Source organism: Heliangelus exortis, chromosome 2 (genome assembly GCF_036169615.1).
Source record: "Heliangelus exortis chromosome 2, bHelExo1.hap1, whole genome shotgun sequence".
NCBI lineage: Eukaryota > Metazoa > Chordata > Aves > Apodiformes > Trochilidae > Heliangelus > Heliangelus exortis.
This window is the reverse complement of record NC_092423.1, coordinates 896802-914350: the sequence shown is the minus strand read 5'-3', so window position 1 is coordinate 914350 and position 17549 is coordinate 896802. Positions and strand designations below refer to the sequence as shown.

The window sequence follows — 17549 nt, the reverse complement described above, 5'->3', positions numbered from 1 at the left end:
GGTCAAGCACTCAAATGCCCTGAGCAGACTTTATGAAAATAAAGAGGTTTTGCTGTAGCTTTTGGAAGGGGAAGCATGGCCTGGTCAGTGATAAATAAAGTGATGGGAAATATACCTGACCCAGAGGAGGATGCCTTAGGCTGAGGTACTGCAAAACTGGAAAAGAACTGCTGAGCCAGCAAATCTACCCAAAAAGCATGCTTCTACCCAAGATGTTTCACATGGAGGAGTGGCCAGCTGGAACTCAAGGGGAGACCCTGGCAGAATGGTGGCCACCACAAGGGACCTGTGACCAGCACAGACTTTTCCCTGGCATTGCCTAGAGGACAGGTTCCTGGTATGTTTGGGAGAACTGAGAGAAAACACCCAAGTCAGAGATGCAGGACAGAATCACAGAATCATTAAAACTGGAAAAGACCTCTCAAGATCATCAAATCCAACTGTCAACCCAACACCACCACCCAACTAAACCACATCCTCAAGTGCTAAATCCACACAGGGTTTTTTTAATACCTCCAGGGATGGGGGCTGCACTGCCCTGAGCAGCTTGTTCCTGTGCCCAACCACTCCTGCCATAACAAACCTTTTCTTAATATTCAACCTGAGCCTCCCCTGGCTAAAGCTGTAGTACAGTTCTAGTTTATGTAGCAGAACAATGAAAATAAAGTATGAGTATGATTTATACAAAATAATGTACATGTAACTACTTGGAATAAATAAGCAGTGTTTGAATAGACATGAACTTTTTTTCTGAGCCAAGCTCCTTTCTTAATGCTGCTCTTCAGACCAGCAGCATGCACATCACCACATGCTATATACACAACAGAGCAATTCCAGCAAAAGGACAAAGTATTTGCTGCTGTCTGATTATAACTGCTCTGAAGTGCTCACTTGCATTGAGCTACAAAGACAAACTGTAGAAAGAAAACTAATTAAGTGGGGAACCTAAATAAGGATGCTGATATTGGTCTGAATGCTCACAAGATGTTCAACAGATTGAGATGTTCTGACTTCTTCCATTATTGCAACACCAGTTAAAAGCACAATTCCCATTAAATGGAACATTTCCACAAAGAGAGGTGAGGGAGAATCCTCAGAGATTCTTTAAACAGCTACTGATTTTCTCAGACACTTCCATGTTGGCTCCAAATCTAGGGACAGTTGCACTCCTAGGTGACAGTCCTCTAGCAATGCCATGGCTTTTGGTAAAATTTAGGAAGATCAAGAAAACCAAGAGCACACAGAAGGCAGAGTCTGCAGTGGTACTGAGCTGAGACACACTCAGTGTGAAACCAGGAGAGCCCAGAGCCACACAGTCTGTCAGCCAGACCACAGCTCTCTTGTGATCCCATTAGCTGAATCTGCTGGAAATAAAGTTGCTCTTACAGTAACCCAAAGAACAGGATTTGGAAGCCATGCAGAGGTGGTGCTGATGGCCAGGGTCTGGTGGTGGCCTTGGCAGCACTGGGTTGGCTCTTGCTCATCAGTTGGATCTGGTGATCTGAAAGGTCTTTTCTAGCCAAAGTGATTCTGTGATCTGAACTGTACCACTGACTTCAAAAATTCAGATATGTTCCCCTTCTTAATTTCCATATTGTCAAACTCCTAATATTTGTAGCAATTTCTGTTTTATAGAAAAAGATGAACTTTCTGCACACCAAATATGCTTTAAGCCCCATAACAATACGTGTGGGGTACCCTCACTTTTTAACCTGATAGCTCTTTTCTCTACCAATATTCTTCCAAAAGTATCACAAAAATTATGGTGTTTGCCCCCCTGCCTCTCCTTAAACACTGCATAATCCCAATGTGCCTTCTAATTGAGCTGTCAGGTCTCCCTCCCCAGACACCTGTACTTCCATCAGGAGTGCCAGCACCTTTAGCACAGAACTGCTCAAGTAAGGCAAAAATAAACACGGTCATCTTGGCACTATCAGGGTTGCACAAGTCTGTCCTTTTCCCTCACAAAATATAGTATTTTTTCACCAGCATTCCTCCCCAGAGCAACAAAATATTTTAGACATTTTCATTACGGCTCCAAAAATATCACTCTGCTTTTCCACAAAGATGGGAATAGAACCAGTGTCACCCAGCAGTACAGTAAAACATCCAGCTAGTAGCACCTGAGCAGGAGTTTTACCAACACAGTAATTTTGGGAAACTGCTGAAGAGAGACTTACCTTCCATGGCTTTTCAGGAATTGGAGGATCCTCGATTTCAGCATCAATTTCATTGGCATGAACCCAAGTGTCATAGCTAATGAGAACAGGCAGACAACACAAAATTAGTCCCCTGGGCTGTTCATCCCAAGAACACCAGCAGGAATATTTATTCAGCAATTTCAGACAAGTGTAAATCATATAGATGGGACAGAACAGCAAAGCACTTTCCACTCAGTGAGAAGTTAAAGGAATAATCACTGGTGTCTGCTATAGGGACACTGGAAGGGCACCTAACACACACATTTAACTTTCTGAATTAAAAAGCCACCTCAGTGAAGCCAGCTCCAGCTCAAAACTGCCAATCAACTCTCCAAATTCAGGGGTACAAATCCAGTTTCTGAGTCACCTATTCAAACCCTGGCATTAAGTTAATTAATTTGTTGCTGTTCTTATGAATTTAAAGCAAAAGACACTGGACTCCCAGGAGAAAGGAGTATGAATCCTTTCCTTCCATCCCTACTGCTCTGGAATCCAGCTTTTATTTACATGCACTTTTTCACATGCTGTTCCTTCAAAAGCCTATTTATGAATAATAAGAAGCTGCACTCAGCAGCAGCAAAACCCCAAATACTTTGTAATCAACACTAGGCATGGACTGAGCCACTGGGGTAAAAAACAGGCAAGAAAAGGTGTGTGTATACAGCATTCCTCAACTTTATACTGATATTTATAAATACACATACACACATCCAGAGCCAACACAAACCTGACTACCCAGCTGCTATAAATGTAAAAATACTGAAAAGGTTCTTCAGCTGCATGAAGGAAGCTTTAATATGATTGTTGTTTGCTCTCTTCCACTAAAACATGCTTATGGCTCCTGAGAATTCTGGCATGAAAAAGCAATTTAAACAGAAGTTCACTAATATTTTGAGTTTTCAAAAACCAGTTATTACCAATACATTTAAGCTCACTATCTTTTATGATCTTCTAACAACACAAATCAGCTTTGTTAGATTTGTGCTTTTATCAGTCACTTGCACCTGACCAAAGGGGAATCCATGGGGTGAAATCTTTCTCTGTCAAACGAAGTTCAACCAGGTGATTAGAAATACCCCCTTCTGGCTTTAAAGTCTCACCAGCTTTATGAAAAGGCTCACTCCACACTTTCAATGTCTGGGTCAGCTTGTAACCTCACTAATGGCTCTGTAGAACAAACAGACTCTCCTTTCCTAACCTCATCCAACAGCCAGTATCCCAAATGGGGCTTCAGATTCCAGTTTGAAATCAGGGATTAAGCCTTTCCATGCTTTGGATGTTGAGATAAATGGCAGCAATACTGAATTACTGCATGGTTAGACTCCAGAAGATGACCACTGCTTCTCTCATACTATGAACAGCAATGCACAACAACAGGAATGCAGCACTATATATTCTGGTTAAATGTTTAGAAAAGTCAGTGAGACAGGTCTGAGCCTGTCCCAGTCTGCAGAACAGGACACAGAGGACATTCCCCAGCCAGGTTCCCAACTGATGAGCACAGAGCACTGCAATCAGGAGAGGAACCACTCAGAAGCCAAAGCAGCAGCTTGTTTGAGGACATGGATTCTCCTGTTTACGTGTTTGAATCAAGACTTTTCACTCAACAAACTTAAGATCTGGGGGCTGCCTTCTTCCCCCACCTTTCTTTACCTGTCTGGAAAAAAGCCCCAGTGTACCAACACCTGCTTGTCTTTTTTCATCACAGGTCTCAACCATTCATCTGCAAAGGAGAAAGAAATCTAGCATCAGATTTGGGTTATAAACACTGATTTACTGTGACCAACTGTGGAAAAGCAAAATTATTGCAATCAGCTCTGACAAAAGCCTCCTACAGGGAATTACATCTGGCCTGCCACAGCAAGACACCTGCCTGCATTACCCCTGCCATGGCTAAACCTGCCTTTACTCTGCCTGCACACAACATCTTATATTAGTGAAGTCATTTTAATGCTGAGTTCCTACATTTCCTTTCTCAGGAACATATATTCATACCCTGACACACTCCAGATTGAGATTCAGAGGCTTGAAACAGTTATCTGTGTCTCTAAAGAAGCAAGAGGTATTTCAGACATGACTCTGCCAGCTCATCCCACCTCCCAATTTGTCTGGAACTCAGAATGGGGCAGAGCAAATGCTTTAAGATTCATTCAGTCAAGACATGACACAGAGAGATGCTCTGATATGTAACTTCTTTTAATCTCTGTATAAACAAAAAGACAAAACTCCCAGATTGCTTTTTCTTGTGGCAAGTATTTCCCCTCTGTCCTTTTGTATCTTTGTCAGACATCTGTATCCCCTCACTTTTCCTATTGATTTAGACAGGAGACCCTTATCCCAGTACCAAGTTCTACACTCAACAGGTATTTAAAAAAACAATAACTTTGAAATATTAACATCAGGGCACGAAGTGGTGGTGAAACAGATTTTAATAAAAAACTTCCAAGAATATAATCAAACTTGGGGCTTCATCTTCCTTCTTTCACAGGAATGCTAATAAAGAATTCAAGGCCATACAGAGTTACAGAGGAAAGCCACTGCTCAGCTGAGTTTACCATAAGGCATATGCTTGGCCTGGCTACTGTTTTGAAGACTTTTTTTTTTTTTAAGCTGCACACCTGACACAATGCAAAAATCTATCCCCTGGAACCCAGATATTGAGAACATGGCCCAGAGCAGGATCAAAAGAGAAACCCCAAGGGTTTGAACCTGTATGAAGTTACACTGCTTGAATCCATGGCTGTGTTCTCACCTGAGTGAAACAGTCAGGAACTGAGAGAGCTCTGCCCAGCACACCTGCATGCTCACTGGCAAGACAGATGGCTCCTACTCTGCTCAACCCTTTTCAGACAACCTGAAGGGGTTAAAAAGAAACAAGAACCACCAGAGGACAAAGAACCCAGGAGCAGAAGTGAACACTTCCATCTAGTGGCCACCAAATGCCAGAGCTCATCAGAACAGCCAATTTATGTCAGTGAAACTCAAAACTATCCACTAGCGATTAAATGCATTGAAGATAATAAAATTAAGAGGGCTTTTTTTGCTATTTGCTGAAGGATACAGCTGTTAAATTGCTTTTGTGGAATCTGTGTATTTCACATGGAGGCAAACTGCATTATAACAAACCAACAATCTCCATTTATCATGTCTACTTGTTACTGCAACCACCTGGCCAGACCACTAAATCTATCACCATTCCCAACCTAACACTTGGAAAGACAAGAACATGGCAAAAAAATTTTCCATTCTTATTTACTTTAGCATCTATCTACCTTTCCCACATCTAATTGATTCCTAATAACGTTTTACTCAACAGACTGACCCATACTTAAGCCCTGGGGAACACACAAAAGCAAGAGAAATAAAAAAAAATAATGGAAATTTCAATTTCAGGCCCTGTACTTTCACCAATCTTTTTAAAAATATTTTAAATCAAAGTTAAGTTTCTTTAAGCTCTTCCAGATCCTTAGCTTTAACCCCCTTCAGTCTGCAAGTAATATGGGACAAACAAATTGGCTATTTGTTGCATTCAGCAAGAAAAAGTAGCTCAATACCCAATGCAGTCACTGAAGAGAAGTCAGCACTGACTTGAAAACCATCCATTAAAAATGTGACTGTTACACCCCATAGTCAGAAGCAGGAAACAATGATTTTATTTGGAGTTATTAATCTTAGGAATATTTTTCCAGTGGTTCTCAGGAGCAGGTGAGGAGCATTCTGTGTCTGTGCAAAAGCTCCCCTAAGTGCTGATGGGATTTAGTTACAGGATTATTTCCACTTAAAAACTGGAAAGCAACTTTACCATCATCCATTGAGGTAGGACTTGGGTAAACATGGTGTGTAGCCTTTGATTTCTCCTCAGTTACTGTTCCCTGTGGGAAGAAAAGAAGAAACTGCATGAGAAACCTTCAAACACACTATCCCAAATTTCTTGGCTGCTGTTTTTCACCCACATCCCAAGAAACCCAGAAATACTCCAGGCTAACTTCAGCCCAGCTCCCAAGGGCCAGAAAAAGGCAATTATTGTAAGAGTGCTGCCAAAGTCATTTGTCATCTCTTGCTCTTTTCATCTCAAATCCTTCCTCCTCCTCGTTCCTTCTGCCCCAGTTCTCATAATAAATTGTTCAACTATCAATTCATACAAACCTATTGCTATTTTTAAAGAAAGCATTGGTAGCACTTTTTCCCCACAAAGTACGTGTTTTGGTACAAAATAATTTCTAAATATGACAATTCACATAAGATAAAGTTTCGAGGAGCTTAACTAGAAATGGCTGCCTTGAACAGAACATCCTTAGTACTTAAGAAAGGCTGTATGTCAGGAGACAGAATAAACACCCCTTCTCTGAAAAAAGCCTCCTCCATCATAGAAGGAAGGCAGTTAATAAGAAACCCACTAAGATGATACCATTGCTTGTCAAATATCTGCACAAAAGAAGATTTTTTCTTCTTGGTGTCCTTAGGACATCATTTTCTTGATGGATGAGAAACAAGAGATGCACTTCTCCTGCTTATGTAGATGCCACAGAGTGCCCCATGAAGTAGCTTCCCCACATATGAGTACAGGCCATAATTATATTCCTATTTGAGCTACATCATCATGCAAGAAAATTCTGCTACATAATGAGGGATCTGTTAAATAAACACAGAACACTGCTCAGGGTGGCAAGAAAGCCCTGCCCTTCCCTCACGTGGAGAACCATAAGGATTCTCCCACATGCTGCAGAGACACCTCCAGTCTCCATAAATGAAGAATCATTTCCAAGGACAGCAGAAACTCAGTCTGCAGAGGAGTTGTTTTGGAACAGTTTGCATGAAAATATGTTATTAAAAATTTACATTCCATAAATGCTTGACAGATTTATTTAAAGGACTAAAGAGCACACAGGATAGGTTACAGCCAACAATATCTGAGCAATTCATTTAGGAGACAGCATCAAAAGGAGGGAAATTTACAAAGCATGAAGGTGCACTGCATTATGGTAGCAATATCTGGAGACCACTCTGGCATCAGGGGCTGAAAGCCAAGAGTTCCTACACCAAGTCTTCACAGACCTGGGTAAAGGAAGAGGAAGTGCTCTGAGAAACAGGAAAAAAAGAAAGCTGGGAAGTAAAAAGAATTTAGAAGCATTCAAAGGCAAAGGAAAGAGACTTGGCATGACTCAAGAACCTGCAAAGTGTTTAAGGAATTCTCCCTTCAGCCCCCATGAGCTCCAGATGCTTCTCTGGGTATCTCATCTGAGCTTTGTGAATCAGATCAGTAAATCCCATTTCTTTCCTGTGGAGCTTTAAAAAATCCTGAACACAAGAGATGAACAGGAAGTGTCTCTCAGATACTATCTTGACTGAAAACAAGGGGGTGAATAACTTTGGATTAAACCAGCTTTCTGAAGATGTAAGCAGAGTGTAAGGTTCATTCCCTGCCTCTGCTACCCTGAGTGTGCCTGCAAGGTAAAGACATTGGAAGATGGAAGAGCTCTCAACCAACAGCACCCTTTTCTAAAGCAGATAGATGTAAGTGCTAAAGCTCACTCATTACCTGCTTTCAAGTTCCTAAATTATTATTCTGGCTCTTCTGCTCAGAAGAATCCTCAACATTTATTAAGAGAAAGCAGAAAAAGGGAAACAGCAGCAGCAGCTCCACAGACAGAGAGAACAAGCACCTCACTGACACCTCTGGCACTGTGCTGGACAAGAGATCCACAGACCTTGTGCAGAGGCTGCAGGCAGAGCAGAGAGGTTTGGAAACAGAGTGGAGGGAGCCACAGGTACCAGAGATGGGCCAGAGGTAAAATAACACACACCACAGAATTATCAGATGTGGAAGGGACCTCTAGAGGTCCCCTAGTGACTCCCACTAAAGCAGGTCATCAGGCAAGAAAAAAGAAGATAAAAAAGACATTGAGCAAGCACAGGTAGCAACACAAATACGAGATGAGAATTCACAAGAAAGCCCCAAAAAGCAGAATTATGAGTAACTTTTGTTTTCAGTTCTTCAAATCCCTTTACAGACAAAGCTGCCTGAGTTAAAAGTCCCATAAAACATTCATGGATACAGCATGCTTTGAGTTCACTACAGAACTCCTTCAGGAAAGGAAAATCCAATCATTAATTTTAGGGAACAGCAAGCACCCTTCATCATTATTCTCCTGAATAATTAGGAGTAACCTGTGAAAAACTCCACAACTGATGCAGAGACAATGGTTCATGGTCACAACACAGGACATGCATTTTAGCTGGAAAAGGAACAGTTTACTTTGGCTACAGCCCTGAATGATCCCAACACAAAAGGCTATCAGACCATCTCGAGTTCACATTCCAGGATATTTTCTCTCAAGAAAAGTGAAAGGACTGTTTGCATTTTTAAGAGATGAAGCTATTAATCTTGTTGAGTTCAGCATTTGGTATATTAAACTACAACAGAAAGTGCTGGGAATACACTGCCACCCAAGCAAGAGACCACTGCTGCTTGTGCTCTCTTCACCACAGGCAAGAAAAAAGCAAGTAAAATAAAGCAGAAAAGGTAGCTTGAAGATTCCTTATGCTGCCATATTCACACCCCACATATTCAGAGCTGTGTTACATGCTGCCTTTGGTCTCAGCTGGACAAACAGGGAGCTCCTGCTTCACACAGGCAGACATTTAACATTAAATGATGTAGGGCCTGGCATCAGCTCCCTGAGACTCTGCAACTGCTTCTCACTCCAACAGCCACTCCAGATTCACTTTTAGAACAGAGTTTTCATTCAATCTCCACGTGAGAATAACCACTAATGGCACTGTAAAATGCTGACTGGTTTTAAGTGACCCCTTGATGCTGCCTTGTGCTGTCAGGGAGAAGCCAGATGTAACTGAGAGGTTGAAGTCAGGAAATGCACTTCATCTTACAACTGCAACCTCACTTTTTGGAAGATGCTCTGAGTAACAGTTACCTGGTGACGTTTGACAATATCCTTCAATTTATTAGCCAGCTTGAGCTCTATGTCTGGAATGAGGTAGATGGTTGGTCTGCTCAGGCAATTGTTCTAGTGGAGAGAAGTTAAATAAGAAATGAGTGAGCCACATGTGCCATAAATAAATAAAAAATCCTATTAAGACCAGCAGTGCTTCAAAAATCTCAAAGGGAAGATGTGTCAGCTTGTGAAACAGGACACTAAGCAGCTCCAGAAACTGCCATGGCAGCAAAACTTCCCAAAGTCTGATCCTGGGGTTCTCTCTGGTCTCTGCAGATCTGCTGGTGGCTCCAGACATTATCATGGATGAAAGGAACATGGTCCTTCCAACCCAGAGCAATCCAGGATTCTCTGACCCAGTGCAGCTGTTTTCACATTCCTGCTTTCACAGCATCTTTAATGGAAACCATGTCTTTGATTTCCAAAAAGTTTTTGCAAGCTCTGGAAGACATGAAAGGGAATTCAAGTCCCCTGTGTGTGACCACTTCCAAATCTCAACCTCTCCTGTTGCATTAACATGCAGATTCATGCATTTCTATTATATTTGCATGTACACATTCACTTTATACTGGATTTTAACATGTTTTCTATTATGTACTGAAGCCACCATAGATCTTGCAATAGGTTTTTTTTGCTGTGCTTCCTATTTTCATTTTTAACAAGGACCCGGTATTTATAGCTTTACTATATTATACTGAGCTTGGTTTTAGAGTTAAAAAAAAAATACTCTGTTACCCACACACGGAAGTTAAAAATTTTAACTTCAAATTAGACTCCACACAGTTACTATCTGCTCTGTTCTGGTAGTAACTTGTTTCACAAAGCAAGAGTCTAAAATGTAACATAACCCAAAAAAAGTCAAAACTGTATCAAGATGAAAGTCTCAATCAAGTCAGCACTGGGATGGGTATGCAGAGATCTACTCAGCCCTGAGGGTATTTGCTATCACAGGAAGACACTCAGGATTCTCCCTCCTACCTTGCAAACAGGTTTTTCTCAACCTGATCTGCAGAATTATCACAGAAAACATTCTTCAGTTTTCAAGGGATAACCTGGAATTGTGACTAAAAGGGGTGGGGAAGGGAGGGAAGAGTGTAATATTCCTGCAGAACTCCAGGATGGAACTCTTCAGTGAGCCACAAAGACAAAAAGGCAGTGACTCCCTGGGATGTGGACACAGAGTTTGGGATGGGAGGCTCTTGCCTGCACGAGGGTTTTCTCAATGTTCATGAACATCTCCACGTTCCGATCCATCCGGGATGGGTTCTGCAGGTCAAACCTCCTCCTGGTAAAGGAAGGGATTCAAAAATATTAAATTCATCCTCCACCCAGCAGCCAAGAATCTTTCCCGTTCCACATAAACAAGTGTATCATGGTAGCAGCTACATAAAAACACTCAAGGCACAATCACAAATATTTTTGCTTCACTTGGCAGCCCTCACAAGCAAGAAAAAAACCCCAAAAAATCACAACGAACCCTAATCGACCAAATGCAACAGATTTGTGAAATGTTTGAGAAAAATGAAGGTTTACATTGTCCAACAAAAGCCTGTAGCAGGGTTGTGCATTCCACTGCAGTCACAAAGGATAATTAATTAAACTGAAACAGTCAAAAATTAAACTGAAACAATCAAACACTCACGATGGACTCTGACAGCGAGATGAGAAAATTCATGTACAAACTCTCATGTTTCCCTTACTTTTAGTTGCACCACCCACCAGTCCCAGGTTCTAACCCAGGAAAAACAGCAATTTCTCTGCTTGAGATTTTCTAAGCCACTTCTCTCTCTGAGAACAAGGAACCCCCACCCCCCCAGCATACAGGTACCTAATAATCCACGTAAGCATTGGATTGGATCTTCATTGGACTCTGGTACTTTAAAGTTTGCTCCTTCATTGACAAAGTAATCAAAATCCTTGAAACAACACTGCAGATTTTTAAAGGGCCTATCAGAAACTGGGGGATAACAAAATCTGGTATTTTCCACCAGGGAGAACCACAAGAGCCTCCCAAAGGCATTCTGCCATATCCACCTGGATCGTATTCTGAAGCCATGGATGAATCAATTTAAATGAAGAGTTTAGTGGTGACCCCCAAGGAGCAGAGGGGTGGGACAACAGCAGCACAAACACCAGGCCCAGGTGTCCACACCAGTCCCATGGCACAGGTTCATCTCCACCAGCCATGGACAGAGCTGGAGGAGCAGATCTGGGCCTGACCCTTTACAATTCAGCCTTTCCCAAAGCACCATGACATGCCTGGATAATCACGTTGGTGACTTTCAGGTGTAAAACTCTGTCTGGTGCACTTCTGTACCTCCCAAATTCTGGAAAAAGCTGTTTCTAAAGTCTGAAAAAGCTCTTCACTGGAGTGCTGATGATCCAGAGCAGCAATCCCATAGAGTGACAGAATATTTGGGGTTGGGAGGGACCTCTAAAAGTCATCTAGTCCAACCCCTCCAATTCCAGCAGAAGGGATCTCAGAGTATAAAATAAAAATTAACCCAGTGCAAAAGCCATGCATGGGGTTACCATGCAGTGACTGCTGACACCCCAACCTCAAGTTATTCCTGTGCCTGTACCTAATGCCACTTTCTTTTAAACACATCCTTGTTTCCAGTAACACATCAAATCAATTTTTCAGGATTAGAAACATACAATGAAGGTAAACCAAAGCAACACTGGTGTTTAGACACAAACCCCATCACCACACAGCCATAGCATCACATCAGTATCACACCACTCAATAAAACAGAGACACTTCAGCTGAGACCTCAATGGTTTCCTTGAGGCTCCTATTTTTGGGAAGAAGCTGCCCACACAGGTACCACGTAAATATATTGTAGTGCTGGGCAGTGCTTGAAATATTCACTGTTAGGGAGTGATGGCTTCTCTCCTGAGGACTCTTTCTCTCACACTGGGAACCTAGCAAACAACTTGAAGATAATATACTGGCATATTTATTATAATTTTCTTTCAATTTTAACAGAAATCAATGACCTCTTAAACAGGGTTGTGCATGCTGAAAAGTTTATGCTGACTTCTAGAAGTACTGTCAGTTCACCAAGAAGTTGTCAGCTAACTGCACAACTTAATGGAATATTTTACACCTGCACTCCACAGGATTTTAAAAGCCAAGCTCAAACCACTTCTCCAGTACTCACTGGCAGCTTCAGTCTGTATTCAGAACATACACTTCTCAGTTTCAGGGAAGGGAAGAAAGATAAATGCCAAATAAACACAATTTCCCTAGACACCTAACAGAGTCTTCAATACCTTTGAAACAAAGACACTTAAAAAGCATTCAAGTTTGACCAGGATTTTTACATTTGCCTAAAACCTGCATTGCATCTTCATTTAATACTATACATGCCCCCAAAATTTTTGAAACCCATACTTTAAGAGAAGCATGTCAATACATTAAGAAATAGCACTTGGTTTAGTTGCCAGGCAGATAAAGCAGCAGTCATAATTCCTCCTGTTCTCAGTTTAACTGATACCCTCTGACAGGTCTGAGCAAACAACTGCTGGAACTGCAGTGACAGACAAGGTATGTCCAGCTGCACTGGGTAAGTGCATTTTTCAGACATACCTATTATGACGAGGAAAGGAACTTCTCCTATAAGACAGATCATTCACAAACAGGTTAAGCAAGAGCGACAATGCGGACCATTAAAAAATAAAAATAAAAATCATATTTCAGGCAAAAAAACACCACAGATTATTTGGTGGAGTCAGTGAAGGATACATTCCAAGCTCTACGTCTGATCCTCAGAGTTAAATTCAAGTATTACTCCCCTCTACATCCCACATGCACAAACACATGACACTACCCACACTAGTTCTGGGGAACTGGCAAGAGAGGGAGAAGAGAGGAGGCAGTGGTGGAGCTGAGCTTTGCTGACAAATTTTAATGACTGAACACTAAATTTGCTGTTTATGTATTTGTGAAGTAGGAGCCATTTAACTCCTTTATCTTAATTAAGGCAAAGAGGTAGCAAGACACTCCTGATGGAACTGTCACACAGAACACTACAAACACCAACTGTACCCTGGGTGTTGGCAATTTTAATATAGAAAAAACCTGAGAGCAGCTTATTGCCACCAGCTTTCTGAGACATCCACCTCAGGTGCCCACTGACCTGACAGGAACATAACCATTTATCTGATACAAATATAAACCACCCCTAAAAACAACCAACCATAATGAAACTGTATTTTTGCCTTTTAATTTGCTCTTGTGGGCAACAGAAGCACAGGCAATTCCAGGAACACCACTACAGGTCTGCACAGCATCAGAGCAGGAGGTATTTACATTCAGGCACAAGAAAAAAACCCTGCTTATTTTATTTATCAACTTTTTATATTCTGATTTTTTTTCCAATGTTCTTAACTAGAGTAATTCGTGCTCCTGCTGCCTTGGAAAGAGGATTGTAGCTTAGAAACATCCAGGCCACAACACTGCTGGGATGTCAGGTGAACAGTTTTAATCCTGGAGTCAGTAGCTACATGAGCAGTGTGTTTCTAACTACTCACACTCCTCATTTGCTGAGGCTGACAGCAGTGGAAAACTCAGCAGTTATTAGTATCTGTGCAATGCTTAGATAGGAAACAGTGATTCTAAGGTACTTGTTAATTTGTTCAGTCTTTTGGCAAGTAAATGGAAAAAAAAGCCTCAAGCTGTAGTAATTAACTCCCAAACTACAGGCTCAAGACCTTAAGATTGGACAACTTATCTTTAAATTTGGAAGTGTGAGGGTGTGTCTTTAAAAAGCTACCACCAGCAAAATAGGAAAAATTTCCTCTTCCCATCTCCAACTCCCTTGCTTTCCCCATTTTCCAGAAAGTATTAAACTTGAAGTAGTTTGCATAGGCATTTCATGTGCTTAATTTCATGCAAAAGGTGTGTAAGTCAAAAATAAAAACTTACCAGCCCTGTTCATTCTTATATTTGTAAGCAGCACCAAGAATGTGACACAATGTACCTCCAGCTTTGAAATCCATGAAGCACTTTGCCTACAACCCAAAGGAAAAGTGAAAATACAGTTACATTGATTTTTATGATTTTATACAAATGAATATGTACTTGTTGGCAGAGTTTTAGACACCTAACTCATCAAATGCCTACTTTAATTTTCAGATTAATCACCTCTGGAGGTTTACATTCTCCTTCAAGAATCTTTCAAGGAGTTTAAGTTCATTTGGTTTAAGTAGAATTCTTCATATCTGCAAGCACAACCTGATTTCTCTGAAAGCTCCAAGTCCTTCCTTATGTGAGCAGCTTGCAAAAAATTCCTTGCAGAGCTGTAAAAGAGAAATCCAAACTACTCTTTGAACATCCATTTCACAGTAAATTAAACCTAAAATTGGAGCTGAAGCTCTTAATCTGTATAAAGCAAACCAAAACAAATCATTAGGAACAAATATCTATAAACAGGCTCCATATTCACTGCAGCTCCTACTGCTCTCCCTTCAAGTCCCTCCTCCACCACAACAAAAAGCTGTTTGTCAAGATGTGGAAAGGTCACTGTGCAGACCCACCCAAAAATACTACACCAGCTCAGTTATTCACCATCAGTTTTAGCAGGGCACAGTGTTACTGAGCAGCTCCTCTGAATTCAAGAACTGAAATTCAAACAGCAGCAGCAGGAGGCTGAAAACACACGAGTCTCACCAAGTCCTTTCTCTAAAATGTTACTAAAACATCAGGACTGTTTCCTAGAGAGAAAAGTACATTTTTCTAAGTTTTAGTAATATTTCTGGTGAGATACATGGTTGGTAAAAATACAATACTGTCCAGGTCCTCTTAGATATGGAAGACAATTGGGTAGCTCAGGTGGAGCCAGGACTAGAGAAAGGCAAGCCCAGGACCCATCCCCACACGAGGGGCACACAAGGTACCCCACAGCATCTGACAACTGACCAGTGATAAAGAGAGCACTGCAGGACATGGTCACTGAGTAATAAAGCTCTGTTGCTGCCCACCAGTTGCAATTACAGATTAGTTTCATTATGAAGGATAAACCAATTTGACTGAACCACAACAAAGGTGATATTTTTGTTTGTTATAAAGTTCTTGGAACAGAAATTCATTTACAAACATACACTGAAGTGAGATTACACAGATAAACTTCTTGCTATTAACTGCAAACCTAAACTGCTTTGGCCAACTTTCACACAGGATCAGGAAGCTTTAAAGAAGCTTATTTGGGCAAACAGGTCCATTTCCCAGGCAACTTCAGATTTTAAGAAAGCTGTGCTAACAATAAACTGAAATGGCAAAATGAGGTAGATCCTCACCTAGCTAAGCTGCCACAACAGAAGCTTCCTGGCACTAACAAGGAAGGAGCCACCTCCAGAAACCCAGACCAAACCTTCCAGCCCCACCAGAAGTGACCAAGGGGCACTCTGGAGCTGACACCTTTGGATATTGCTCCATTCAAAGATGCTCAACTGTTTCACAGAATGGCTGGAAGGGACCTTAAATCCCCCCCAGTGCCCCCCCTGCCATGGTCAGGGACCCCTCCCCCAGCCCAGGGGGCTCCAAGCCCCATCCAACCTTCAACACTGCCAGGGATGGGGCAGCCACAGCTTCCTTGGGCAACCTGGGCACCCAGGGGCTCAGCACCCTCACCCCAAACAATTTCTCCCTCCCTCCCTGCCCAAGATCTCCTCTCCATCTCCCCTCTCCCAGCTCCAAACCCTTCCCCCTCGCAGGCTCCCATCCCTCCAGGCCCTTGTCCCAAGTCCCTCCCCAGCTTTCCTGGAGCCCCTTCAGGCACTGGAAGCTGCTCTAAGGTCTCCCCATGGGATCCTTCTCTTCTCCAGCCTCAACACCCCCAACTCTCTCAGCCTGGCTCCAGAGCAGAGCTGCTCCAGCCCTCCCAGCAGCTCCAGGGCCTCCTCTGGACTGGTTCCAGCAGCTCCGTGTCCTTCATTTACTGGAGCAGGAAATGAAACCTCTCTTTCTGTACACATGCTAGATGTATAGACCAGGATCAGTCTATTCTGAGTTTCACAGTAAAAAAAAAAAAAAATGAAAAAATTGTATAACTGACAAACCAGAGTCTGGGGAGCTGTTCAAGGACTGGGCTGCAGTTAGCAGACACTGCACACACACACAACAACCTTCCAAGTAGTTTTTAAACTAGAAATGTTTCTGATCTAGCTTCTACCTTTACTTATTAGATCAGAACAGGCTCTTTTCTTTACAGGCCACTGTATTATACCTCGGGGGTGTTTGGTAAAACAGAGTGGACACCAAATTGCAGACAGCCTTAGCTCCACTGACAAGCAGTTGGAATTCACTCAGCAGCCAGGCAGCTGAAATGGCAGCCTGGGAGCTAAAGGAAACATTGCCTTCCTCGGCTCCAGAGCTGCCAGAGGAAAGCAAAGCAGTTCTGTGAGACATCAAATACACCAGTGTCCAGGATCAACATAAAAAGATCCTTCATAAGCATTCAGCAGGAGCAGAACTGCTCCGTCTGCCATCTGCTTAGAGCCCCACTGTGCACAGAGAGATGGAGAGAGCTCAGAGCTGCCCCTGGGGTGCCTGCCAGCTCCCCAGCCACGGCCATCTCTGTACCACTTCTACCAAACTCAAGTCCTCCACTGAAGGAACAGGCTTTCATCAGAAGCTTGAACAAAACCAAAATGTTTTCACACGCTGAATGATTTTATTGCCACCAGACCTGGCTCTGAGGACACAGCTGATGGTTAGCAGACTTGCATTAAAAATTCTAGTTGCTGTAAAAGAAAAATTAAACTCCAGATGAAGCCATGAAACTTGTTGTAAAAATTATTTTTGCAGCACTGGTAGGCAGCACTTAAAGGGGGGCTGTAAGAAAGATGGGGACAGACATTTTAGCAGGGTCTGTATCAACAGGAAAAGGGGTGATGGTTTTAAAATGAAAGAGGGGAGATTCAGACTAGATAGGAGGAAGAAATTGTTTAAGCTGAGGGTGGTGAGACACTGGCCCAGCCTGCCCAGAGAGGTGGTAGATGATGCCCCATCCTTGGAAACATTCAGGGTCAGGTTGGGCAGGGTTCTGAACAACCTGGTTAAGGTGAAGATTCCCTGCTCACTGCAGGGGGCTGGACCAGATGACCTCAAAAGGTCCCTTCCCAGCCATCCCAGTCACAGGATCATAGAATGGTTTGGGTTGGAAGGGATCCTAAAAGGTCATCCAGTCCCACCCCTTGCCATGGGCAGGGACACCTCCCACAAGACCAAGTTGTTCAAAGCCTCATCCAACATGGCTTTGAATTCTACCAAGGAGGAGGCACCCACAGCAGCCCTGTGCAACCTGTGCTGCTGTCTCACCACCACCACAGTAAAGAATTTTTTTCCTACTGTGTAACCCAGGTCTCCTCTCTTCTAGCTTAAAGCCATTCT

General features: G+C 42.4%; 1 protein-coding gene across 1 annotated transcript in view; it reads right to left on the bottom strand.

Moving 5' to 3' along the window:
- The window catches only part of SMARCC1 (SWI/SNF related BAF chromatin remodeling complex subunit C1), a 92074-nt gene that overhangs the window by 64204 nt on the left and 10321 nt on the right, over nucleotides 1-17549 (bottom strand). The window contains exons 3-8 of the mRNA XM_071734484.1: nucleotides 14085-14170; nucleotides 10358-10439; nucleotides 9134-9226; nucleotides 6004-6073; nucleotides 3855-3924; nucleotides 2181-2256 (exon numbers count right to left, since the gene is read on the bottom strand). Coding sequence (XP_071590585.1) covers nucleotides 2181-2256; nucleotides 3855-3924; nucleotides 6004-6073; nucleotides 9134-9226; nucleotides 10358-10439; nucleotides 14085-14170 — 477 coding nt within the window. The remainder of the gene's footprint in view (nucleotides 1-2180; nucleotides 2257-3854; nucleotides 3925-6003; nucleotides 6074-9133; nucleotides 9227-10357; nucleotides 10440-14084; nucleotides 14171-17549) is intronic.